Source organism: Vipera ursinii (genome assembly GCF_947247035.1).
Source record: "Vipera ursinii genome assembly, chromosome: 4".
Classification (NCBI taxonomy): Eukaryota; Metazoa; Chordata; class Lepidosauria; order Squamata; family Viperidae; genus Vipera; species Vipera ursinii.
In genome coordinates, this window is record NC_139514.1 from 156,802 (window position 1) to 166,819 (window position 10,018).

At 60.1% G+C, this 10,018-nt stretch overlaps 3 protein-coding genes across 5 annotated transcripts in view; 1 reads left to right on the forward strand and 2 right to left on the reverse strand.

Annotated features, from left to right (window-relative positions):
- The window catches only part of DNHD1 (dynein heavy chain domain 1), a gene marked incomplete at its 5' end in the record, with an annotated part of 43,262 nt that extends 41,592 nt beyond the window's left edge, over positions 1 to 1,670 (reverse strand). Inside the window, 3 exon segments of the mRNA XM_083362578.1 lie at positions 1,235 to 1,265; positions 1,394 to 1,532; positions 1,648 to 1,670. Of these exon segments, the coding sequence (XP_083218704.1) occupies positions 1,235 to 1,265; positions 1,394 to 1,532; positions 1,648 to 1,670 (193 nt within the window).
- TIMM10B (translocase of inner mitochondrial membrane 10B) lies at positions 473 to 2,558 on the reverse strand. The gene is made up of 3 exons (XM_083362404.1): positions 2,457 to 2,558; positions 2,268 to 2,363; positions 473 to 2,172 (listed from the first exon to the last, which is right to left on the reverse strand). The coding sequence occupies exons 1-3, from the start codon at positions 2,493 to 2,495 to the stop codon at positions 2,011 to 2,013; spliced, it is 297 nt and encodes a 98-aa protein (XP_083218530.1). The 5' UTR covers positions 2,496 to 2,558; the 3' UTR covers positions 473 to 2,010.
- Positions 2,438 to 7,247, forward strand: ARFIP2 (ARF interacting protein 2). 3 transcript variants are annotated; one of them, XM_083362390.1, is made up of 9 exons: positions 2,438 to 2,618; positions 2,959 to 3,072; positions 4,109 to 4,217; positions 4,538 to 4,633; positions 4,758 to 4,891; positions 5,313 to 5,534; positions 5,907 to 6,064; positions 6,154 to 6,328; positions 6,433 to 7,247. In XM_083362390.1, exons 2-9 carry the CDS (start codon positions 2,974 to 2,976, stop codon positions 6,586 to 6,588), a joined length of 1,149 nt encoding a protein of 382 aa, XP_083218516.1. In that variant the 5' UTR covers positions 2,438 to 2,618; positions 2,959 to 2,973; the 3' UTR covers positions 6,589 to 7,247. The 3 variants fall into 3 exon arrangements, with proteins under 3 accessions (XP_083218516.1, XP_083218517.1, XP_083218518.1); XM_083362391.1 differs by lacking the exon at positions 4,538 to 4,633; XM_083362392.1 differs by lacking the exons at positions 2,438 to 2,618; positions 2,959 to 3,072; positions 4,109 to 4,217 and having other exon boundaries at positions 4,253 to 4,633; positions 4,775 to 4,891.
- Positions 7,248 to 10,018: the final 2,771 nt, after the last annotated feature.

Sequence of the window (10,018 nt, forward strand, 5' to 3'; positions counted from 1 at the left end):
TGTCGTCCCAGTCCTTTAGCTGGGTTTTATAAAACCTTTTTGCTTTAGGCCTCCACTGGTGTGTGCAAAAAAAAAAAAGGTATAATCAATTTCAACTTTTCGCAGGGGAAAAAAGTTCTCGCAAAGTTGGAATTGATTAACTTTTTAGTCCCACCCAGTCTGCTGTTACCACGGCAGCCACACCCACCCAATGGGCCACGCCCACCCAGCACCCGACAATACATAAGTGGGTTTTGGGTTGCAGTTTGGGCCCTCGGTCTCTAAAAGGTTCGCCATCGCTGTCCTAGGGGTTCTTACTGCACTTAGCAACCCGTCTTCATCTCCATATTCATACATGTTCACTTTATATTTTCACAAAAGTGCCATAAAATTTCTGTCTTGCAGGTGATCTCTAGGGATAAATCCCACAGTTGGTCAATGTTCCTATACACAAAACACGAAGTTCTTGCCAAATCAGATTACAAGACTCAGAAACTTTTATCTGTTTCTTTCATCATTTAATACAATCCAAAAAACAAGACTACATAATTGCTGTGGAACTCCACTTATTATTATGTATCCAGAAAACGAGGAAATTACTCAATTTAACATGTAATAAAACTCAGTTGTGTCTTGTTAACCCAGGCCTCACCATTAGAGCGGACTAGAAAAAAGCAGTGGCAAGCCACTTTCCACCGTTGCCCCCAAAACTATGCAGCTACCAGAAGTCAGGCAGTTACCCTTCCTTTGAACAGAGGTGCAGCTCAACACATTGTCCAGAGGGAGGGTTCCCAGAGGTTGAACATGGTTAAATTAAGGGGCATTCCTCCCTAGGTCTGTTCAGACTACCTGCTTTGCTTGAACAGATCGAGGGGAAGGCAGCCTCTCGCCTCCTTGGATCCCGGGGACCCCTTGGAGCTCTCCCGGCAAGAAGGCTCTGCAATGGGGCTTTTCAGGGACTTGATATTCCTACCTTTCTTCCCACACGGCAAGCGAGGGACAAGGGTATCGGTCCTGCTGCCGTCAGCCTCAAAGTAGTAATCTCTTGGGCATCTTCAGTCCAGCCAATTCCTCAGCAGTGCAACAAGCGGCCTTCAGCAGCACTGCCCTCCAGCCATCACATTCCGGGACCTTGTCTGGCAATTTCCTCCCTGAGGCCACCAACCTGCGACCCTCTCCCTGTCGCATTTGAAGCAAGCGCGCCTCGGGAAAACCAGATGCTGTGGCTGAATTCAGGCCAGGCCAGGCCACTCACGTAAGCGTAACCAATTAAGCTTAATGCTCATCTGCGCAATGGAGCAACCACGCGGGCTCAGGTCACAGGGAGCTAAACACAGCCGAGTTAGGGAATTTCCTGAGGCCATTTTGAAGAACCAAGACCACCCAAGGGGCCCTTTAGGCCATCCAATCTCACCGGTGCCCATTCTAAGTTGTCGGAGTCCTCCTTCAAGCAGACACTCCAGGGCCAGGCAAGGCCCTTGACCAGGATCCTTTGGGTAGGACCGCTTTGGGTGCTAGCCTCCACCTCGGCTCGGGAAAGGGCAAACGAGGCTCTGGCAAGCAGAGGTGGGGGGGTCCACAGAGGCAAAGAGCTTTGAGGGTTGGGTTCCAGCGGCCTTCAAGGGCCTCGGCCAGGAGACTTCTCAGTCATCGAAAGCTCCTCCTGACCCACTCTGGGTGCTGGGCCTCATTCTGCTTGTAATGCAAGGGGACTCCAAGGCACTTTTCACACTCAACCGGGCCTTCTGAAGCAGCTCCCCTCTCCCGTGTTTTTCTAAGGGAAGGAGCCTCCTCGGCTCCTCTCACCACCCACCCAAATGTGTCCCCCCTGCTCCAGCCGTTGCAGCCGCTGCTTCCTCCCCCTCCTCCGCAGGGAGGGGCAGGCTCTCGGGGGGGGGGAGCTGGGGGAGTCAGCGGAAAGTCCACCGGAGGAGACCTGCGCCCGGGGGGGGGGGCTTTCCGGCGTTCGGCGGCCCGGCGAGGGCGCCCTTCGGGGCTCCGTCCCAGCGGGCGCGGCGCGGGCGCGGCGGGTCAAGGGGCGTCGGGCCCCGGGAGGGCGGCGGGGTCGCGTCCGGAGGCCTCGTAGTCGGCGATCCTGCGCTGGACCAGGGAGGGCATCAGCCGCACGTAGGCGGCCATCAGGCGGTGGTTGGAGCGCACCAGCTTCCCGGCGCAGCCGTCCAGGCAGGCCTCCTGCGGGGGAGACATCGGGCGGGACGGGAGGGGCTCGCTCGCTCCCCGACCACCCCCGCCCCGGACCCCCCGCCCGGCCCCCCGCCCGGCCCCACCTCGTCCCGGGTCAGCGCGCGGTAGTTGAGGTCGGCCACGCAGCGCTGGAAGCAGAGCTCCGTCATCCGGTTGTAGACCAGCAGGAAGTCCCGCAGCTGCAACGAGAGCGACGCCTCAGCACCCCCCCCGCCCCGCCCCGCCCGCGCCCCCGGGGGAGGGGGGGTCCCGGGGGAGGGGGGGCCGCTTACGCTGCGCAGCTGCTGCGTCTCCGGCGCGGGACCCTCCATGCGGGCCGCCCTCCGCTCCCCGCGACGACACTTCCGCCGCGCTGACGCCGCTTCCTGCCTGCCTGCGCTGGGCCCGACGCGCGCCCCACCGACGCCGGAGCCTCCGGGGCCGGCCCGCAGCGGGTGAGCCGAGCCTGCCGGGCCCCCCCCCCCGTCCACCGGGCGGCGGGGGAGGGGCGGGAGGGAGGGAGGGAGGGAGGGCGGGGGCCCCGGGGGGGGGAGGGGAAGGGGCGGCGGCTGCTGCCCCCCCGGAGGCGGCCTCGTCCGCGCCCCCCGCCCGCCCCCCCCCCCGCCTGGCTCTTCCCCGGCCGGGGCGCTGCTGGCTCGGGGCGGGGCTGGCGCCGCGGGAGGGAGAGAGGGGAGCCCTCGGACAGCTGCCGGCCGTCGCAGGGTCTCCCGCGGGGGAGGGGGCGTCGAGGCCAGGCGCGGCAGGTCAGCCCCCCCTCCCTCCCCTCCCCCCCAGGCACCCCCGCCAAGCATGAGCGAAGGGCCGATGAGCAAGGCAGCCACCATGGAGATCCCCATCCACGGCAACGGAGACTCCCGACGCTTGGCGGACGACGACGGCTTGGAGCAGGTCCGGGCGTCGGGAGGAGGAGGGAGCGAGGGCGGCTGGCGATCCTGGGTCCGTCAGGGCAGGGAAGCAGGGAGAACCCACGTCGCAAAAAACCGGGCTGCTCTCCGTCCCTCGAGATGCCGTTTGGAGTCTGGTTACCTTGGACCTCCGAGGGCGGGGGCCTGCTCTCCGCGGCCCGGGAGCGACTCGGGGAAGGCGATTCAGGCTAGATAGGGGAGCCGGTGGCCCAGCCGGGCAAGGAAGTGGCCAGTCCGCCTTTCCTAGGGGTTCCCAAGCGGAACCTGGGAGATGGAGTAACAGAGTCGGAAGGGACCGTGGAGGCCTTCCAGCCCAACCCGCTGCTCGAGTAGGAGGCCCTGTGTCCTTCAGACAGATGGTTGTCCGGTTTTTTCTTAAAAGCCCCCAGTCATGGAGCACCCGCAACTTCTGGAGGGAAGCCGTTCCGCTGGTTAATTGCTCTCACCTTTAGGAAAGGTGCCTGTCTATTGGAGAGACGGTAGCCGGGTGGGGGGTGGGGTGGGGGGGTCGAGCTTGTTTAGTTCCTGGTCAAGAGGCGAAGCTGTAATGACAGGGCTGTCCTTTTAGAGGATCAGGGCTTAGGACTCTGCAGAACGCCCTTTGGAAAATCCTCTTCCGGTGGACCTTGCCCTGAGCAGAGGGGGGACTAGATGCTCTCTCGTGTTCGCTCCAGCTCTGACCGTGTGAAAACATCAGGCGGGCAGCCTCTTCTACTGGGTGCGCCCCCCCCAATAGCTTTGGCCCCTGAGAATTCTCACTGGCTAGCCAAGCGCAGGGTCCAGGCCCTGGGAAGAGGCCGGCTGTGCTGGACTCCGGAGCCGAGTTGAGGGGAGAAGCGGAGAGGCCTGGGGGAGGCGGCTGCAGAAAGAGGGTCCTTCCTAAAGCTTGGCCGTTGTGCGGTGAGTCCCGTTGTCGACAGGCCAGTCACGGCAAAGATGCCGCCTTGTGTCGCCTGGGGCTCCTTGCACCTGGGCAGGTGGCTGGAGGCTTGATTTTCTCCCCCTGCCCCCTTCCCTAGGACTTGCAGCAAGTGATGGTGTCGGGGCCCAACTTGAACGAGACCAGCATTGTCTCCGGAGGTTATGGGGGAACGGCCGAGGGCATCGTCCCCACCAGCATCATCAAAGGTCAGCATTTGAAGGAACTGCTGGGGGGGCAGGGGCTGCCTCGGCCATTGCCCAGCTTTCTCGGCCTGCTGGTTGAGACCGCTTGGAAGTCCCCTCCCCTGTGCAGGCAGCCATGTCTGTCCCCCCCCCCCAAGAGCTCCTTGGGGGCGAGAGGGAGGTGGGCGCCTTGGTGGTCCTCTTTCACTGTCTCATTGCTCATTGCCTCCTCCCATCCCACCTCCTCCTCCTCCTCCTCCTCTCTGCCCATTTGTCACACGCATCGCCCCCCCCCTTGTGTTTTCTCACCCCCTCTGGTGCGGCTCTCCTCCCCTCCATTTCAGGCCCCCTCACTCCATCTCACCCTCCCCGAGGACCACTCATCTGCCCCAACCCTTCGGCTGCCAGCCGCGTAGCCAGCCAGGCGCCCATGGCCACAGGTATCGTCCTGCGGGGGGCCAGGGGGGATCTCTGGGGGAATGGGGGCTCTGTGCCCCTTTCAGCGAGGTTGGGGGGAAGGGGGTCGCCGTCCTTCTGGTGGGCATCCTTCCTTGCCAATTGCAGGCTCCAATTTGCACCAGCCACATCCCAACCCAGCCATGACGGGGGAGGAGGCGGCTGCGGCAGCTGCTGCCACGCGAGGAGTGGCTGTGGAGAAGCTTGACATTGTCAGGAAATGGGGCATCAACACCTACAAAGTAAGCCCCCTTTGGGACCGGGGGGGGGCAGGTCAGACCAGGGTCCTGGACGTTGCAGGGCTCCCACTGGGCCCTGCGGAGGATCCCCGGTGTGGGGTGATGGGCTCTGCTGGCGGGGAGATGAACTTCCCTGGCTGCTTGTGGGGATCTTGGCTGGGAGGCAGAGGCGGCCTCTGCCGAGGCAACTACCCTGAGTTAGCAGAGGGCCGTTGGGTCACGCTCTCTCCTGGCTCTCCGGCTGCGCCCGCCGGCCCCTTCAGTGCCCTCCCTCAGATCTTGGCCCTCTCTGTTCCCCTCGTGCCTGGATTTCCGGCGGCTTCCAGGGCACGCCCTTCCCGGAGGCGTCACGCGGGCGAGGAGGGTAAGAGATGCTTTCCCGAAAGCCAGCCTGCTCTCTGCTCTTCCCTCGGGCACCGCTCAGTGTACCAAGCAGCTGCTGTCGGAGCGCTTTGGGCGCGGCTCGCGGACCGTCGACCTGGAGCTGGAGACCCAGATCGAGCTGCTGCGGGACACCAAGCGCAAATACGAGTCCCTGCTGGGCCTGGCACGGGCCCTCACCAACCACTTCTACAGCCTCGTCCAGACGCAGCACGCCCTGGCAGATGCCTTCTCGGACCTCAGCCAGAAGTCCCCCGAGCTGCAGGTAAGCCCACTCCCCCTCCCTCTTGGGGGGCAAGCTAAGCTGGCTCACACCCTGCTGGGACGGGCAGGGGGCAGCTGCCGGGAGGTAGAGCGAGCCTTTCAGCCTGGAGATGAGGCTCGGGGAAGGGCACAGCTGGCCAGGGTGGATGTGTGAGGCGGGAGGAGAGCGGCTTCCTCCTTTCCAAACCACCCAGAGGAGGCCAAAGCTTCCTGTGCCACCGTCCCCTCCCCCCCCCGGCTTATTCCTCCCCCTCTTAAAGCAAGAGGCAGTCCTCCCTTCTGGGCAGAGCAGGGGCAGGTGCCCTTCCGCGGCTGGTGGGTGGGGGTGCCGCGTGGGAGGGGCTTCCTCCGTCTTCTCTGGCCCTCCTCGCAGGAGGAGTTTGGATACAACGCCGAGACGCAGAAGCTGCTGTGCAAGAACGGAGAGACGCTCCTGGGGGCCGTCAACTTCTTCGTCTCCAGCATCAACACCCTCGTCAACAAAACCATGGAGGACACCCTCATGACCGTTAAGCAGTACGAGACGGCCAGGTGGGTCCTCCCCGGGGGCTTTGGGGGTAGGAGGTGGGGGCAGGGCTGCTGTGGCCCTTTGACCTTCTCCCCCCTCCCCCTCGGTGCAGGCTGGAGTACGATGCTTACCGCACAGACCTGGAGGAGCTCAACCTGGGGCCCCGGGATGCCAGCACGCTCTGCCGCTTGGATGCCGCCCAGGCCAACTTCCACGCCCACCGCGCCAAGTACGAGAAGCTGCGGGCGGACGTGGCTGTCAAGCTGAAGTTCCTGGAAGAGAACAAGGTGAGCCTGGCCGGCGGGCATCGCTGGGCCTGCACAGGAAGCAGCTCCGAGGGAGGCGCTGATGCCAGCTGGGCCCTGATCTGCACTCCTCCTCCCCCCCCCAGGTGAAGGTGATGCACAAGCAGCTCTTGCTCTTCCACAACGCCGTCTCGGCCTACTTCGCTGGGAACCAGCAGCAGCTGGAGCAGACCTTGAAACAGTTCAACATCAAGCTGAAGAGCCCCGGGACCGACAAGCCCTCCTGGCTGGAGGAGCAGTGAGCGGGGCCTGTGCTCCCCCCGCCCTTCATGGACTCGGAGGGGGGCTCCTGCCGTGGGGCCCTTTCCTCTCTCGTGCCCTTCGGGGGCTGGGTTAAGTCCTTTCCCATTTTGGGGGGCGGGGCTGGAGCAGCTGAGCCCCCCCATTCCTCCGCAATGCCAGGAAGCAACAAGCACTTTCTTACTCTGAGGGTGGGGAGAAGGGTGCCCCCGCCTGCCCCCAATAACGGTCTCTGGTGGGGGATGGGGTCGAGTCGGTCCCAGCCGCTCTCTGTGTCTCCTGGCTGGCCTTGGGCCTCAACCCCCTCGGCCTGCTGTCCCTGGGGTCCGCGCTCTGATCCTGCCCCCCACCTTCAAGGAAGGCAGCTGTGGGTTGACGGCATTGGGCCCATGGGGGCTACTCCGGGGGTGAAGAGCCCAAGATGAGATTGGCCCCCTATTTTGGGGGCCAGGGACCAAACACTTCCTGGCTCCAGCCTCTGGGGAGGGTGTGTGCGTGTGCGCGTGTGTGTGGTATGTGCGTTCATCATGGCCAGTGTCCCATATTGTGTTCCGGGGGGTGGGCCTGCGGGTGGCAGACTCCGGCCTTCCACCTAGCCGGCCCCGGCCGACACTCCAGCCCCAACCTCTGTAAAGATTCCCCAATAAACGGTACCAAATGGCTGCAGCGCCGAAGTCTCTTTGCGGAGCCCAGGGTGGAGGGCGGCCCCCGGGGCAGCCAACAAAGGGCAGGTGGCTCTGCCATCCAGTGCCACCCTGGTTAGCAGAAGGGCAAAGATCCCAGTCTTGCCTGCTGGAGGGGGGGCCACCCCCCCGCTAAGCCCTCTCCGCGCAATTGTTTTGCAGCCAGTCAATGCACTATCCAGGCACCGCTGGGGGGCAGGTGGCTGCTGTCAAAGCTGCCTCCCACTTGGAGGGGCAGCAGCTGCCGGGGAGCCACGCACTGAGCCCCCTCTTGGCTTAAGGTTGTTATAGGGAGAATCGCTGGTCACGGCTGGCAGAGCCGTGTGCTGTGGCTGCAACGAGACCCAAACCCGCCCTGGACCGCGTCAGCTGATGCCAGGCCGAGGTTGTGGAGCAGCCCTGCTCTGCTGCCCTGCCCCGAGTGGCTGTGCCCCCTTCCTGGGGCCACCACCCAAGGAAGGCCTGGCCAAGGTCAGTCCTACTCGGGCCTGGTGGAGCTTGGCTGGTTCAGGCTAAGGAAGGGAAAGGAGGCCGAGGGGCGCACGAGGCGGGGATTTGGGACAAGAAGCAGGCAGCGATGCAAGGATTTTGGCGGGCTGCAGCTAGCACACACTGCTCCATATCCCTTGGACCAACTGCTCTCACCACTGGGGCTGTCGTCATAAACACTGAAATCTCCCACAGCAGATCCGGGGCTCTGCGTGTGTGTGTGAAAGCCCATAGTCCACTTCGCTTCTGGTCCCCCTTGGCTGCCTCACGCACCAAGTTCAGCCTGTGGCCCCTGCAGCTCCTCGTTCTCCAGGATCAAAGCGGGGCTCCAGGTCTCTGAAGCCCTGGATTTCTCTCTTCCTAAATGGAGAATTTTACTTCTAAGGCAATTCTGTTCCGGCATACTTAGCCTACTTCTGTACCCACTGGAGATGTTTTTAATTTTATTTCTTCAGCCAATTAGGGATGGGGTGAAAAGTGGATTGTTAAATCCGAATTCTGGTCACAGGCTGCTCTCCGAGAAAGCCGTCTCCATCACACAAGAGCAAGCTAAAGAAATTGGATGCAATTAATAAAAAGGCAGCATAGCTGCAGTGCCCTCCATTTATTTCCCGCCCTCCCAATCTTGCAAGCCACCCCAGTTCTGACCACAGCTAAGAATAACTTCATATTAAATGTCCTTTTAGAGGATTTATTCTCCAAAGCTTCAGAAGGCAGGACAGGAAGCAACGGATGGAAACAAGGAGAGAACCACCTTAGAATTAAGGAGAAATTTCTGTCAGGGAGAACAGTGGAACGGCTTCTCTCCGGAAGTTGTGGGTGCTCCGACCCTGGAGTTTTAACCATTCAACTGAAATGGTACAGGGGGTTGGGCTAGATGACCTCCAAGGTGCCTTTCAGCTCTAGTACAGCCAGGGCTTGCTCAGTTCTCCCAGGGAGTTGCCTGTCTGTTCCCTCCTTGAGCAGCACAGACACCGTTGGCAGCCCAAATCCACAGCGTTCAGCGGTTACCTTTTGACTTGTGATTCACAACAGAACACGGCACAATTTCTCAACATTTTGCCAAGAAGGGGCCAGCCCCACCCCAGAGGGGGCCCCAACCGGACAGGCCTTGGTTAGGCCATTGAGGAAGCTGGAAAGAGAGAAACTCAGCCTGGAAATAAGGAATTTCCTGACAGGCCAATCAATGGAACGACTTGCCTCCAAAAGCGGTGGGTGCTCCATAAGTAGAGGTTTTCAAGAAAAAAATGGACAACCGTTTGTCTGGGATATCCTGCCTTGGGGGGGGGGGTTGGGCTAGAAGACTCCCAAGGTGCCTCCCAGGCCGAAGATTCTCCGATTCCATGGCCTGCACGCTATCACTTCTCTGATTTCAGTCATGATAGCCTTCAGCTGGAATTTTGATGTCTTTGTGGGCACACAAAACAAATGAGTCTCCGTATAAACTTTGTATTCATTTTAATTATTGCTCCATTATACAAAAGGAAAATTCCTTGCGTTCTTCTAATTGCCAGACCCAGCTACAACCACACAATTAGACAAGTTGCCAAGGCACTGCATAAGGGAATCACACCCATCTTTTAGCATTTCTCTAGTTATAGCATCCTCACCTGCAGCCTTATAGTTTTTGAACTTTCTTTAGGGTTTGCAACTTCCTTTCCCTGCATTTTCTTTTCTTGGAATTTGTTTCGAATCCACTCCCTGAGGCATCACTGTCCTTTCGATCCAACACCTCGTGCGTTCCATCCTCAGTTTCATCCCAGATCACTTTTATTCTTCGCTGGACGACCCACCGGCCCCTTCACTGTCTCCCTCCCGGCGTATTTCCCTAGCAGACGCCTCAGTCCCTTCAACAAGGACAGAGCTTCTTCGGCTGGACTAGGAAAGGCCTTAAATCTCCAGGGATACGTTTAGGGATGCCTTGAAATTCACCTGTGTTGAACCGGCAATCAAGCATCAGGAGTTGACCACAGGAAATGTTTTAGGACATTTTGCACTATTCATAAAATGTTTTATAAAATTTGCCAAATTTCAATTCTATTTGGGTCCCAAACTGGATGCATTCTGTAAAGTTAGCCCATTTGAAGCTAACCATGGTTCAAAAATGTTGCATAGCCTGGTTAAAGGTCACAAGCAGAAATGGGAGTTTTAACTTATAGCATTCAGTTCTTCTGGAGAAGCCGGTTTATCCTTCCCAAACCAATCCCCGTTCACATTTTTTCTCTCTGAATCTTTGCACCCCCCTTTTACTCTCCTGCCC

What these genes read in the sequence shown, in the direction of transcription:
- TIMM10B (XM_083362404.1), bottom strand. Translation starts at nt 2,495, where the DNA reads ATGGAGGGTCCCGCGCCGGAGACGCAGCAGCTGCGCAGC. An exon ending in AGACGCAGCAGCTGCGCAGC is followed by an intron (nt 2,364 to 2,456) that starts GTAAGCGGCCCC and finishes CTCTCGTTGCAG; the next exon opens with CTGCGGGACTTCCTGCTGGT. An exon ending in GCGCGCTGACCCGGGACGAG is followed by an intron (nt 2,173 to 2,267) that starts GTGGGGCCGGGC and finishes TCTCCCCCGCAG; the next exon opens with GAGGCCTGCCTGGACGGCTG.
- ARFIP2 (XM_083362390.1), top strand. Translation starts at nt 2,974, where the DNA reads ATGAGCGAAGGGCCGATGAGCAAGGCAGCCACCATGGAGATCCCCATC. An exon ending in CCCCACCAGCATCATCAAAG is followed by an intron (nt 4,218 to 4,537) that starts GTCAGCATTTGA and finishes CCTCCATTTCAG; the next exon opens with GCCCCCTCACTCCATCTCAC. An exon ending in AGTTCCTGGAAGAGAACAAG is followed by an intron (nt 6,329 to 6,432) that starts GTGAGCCTGGCC and finishes TCCCCCCCCCAG; the next exon opens with GTGAAGGTGATGCACAAGCA.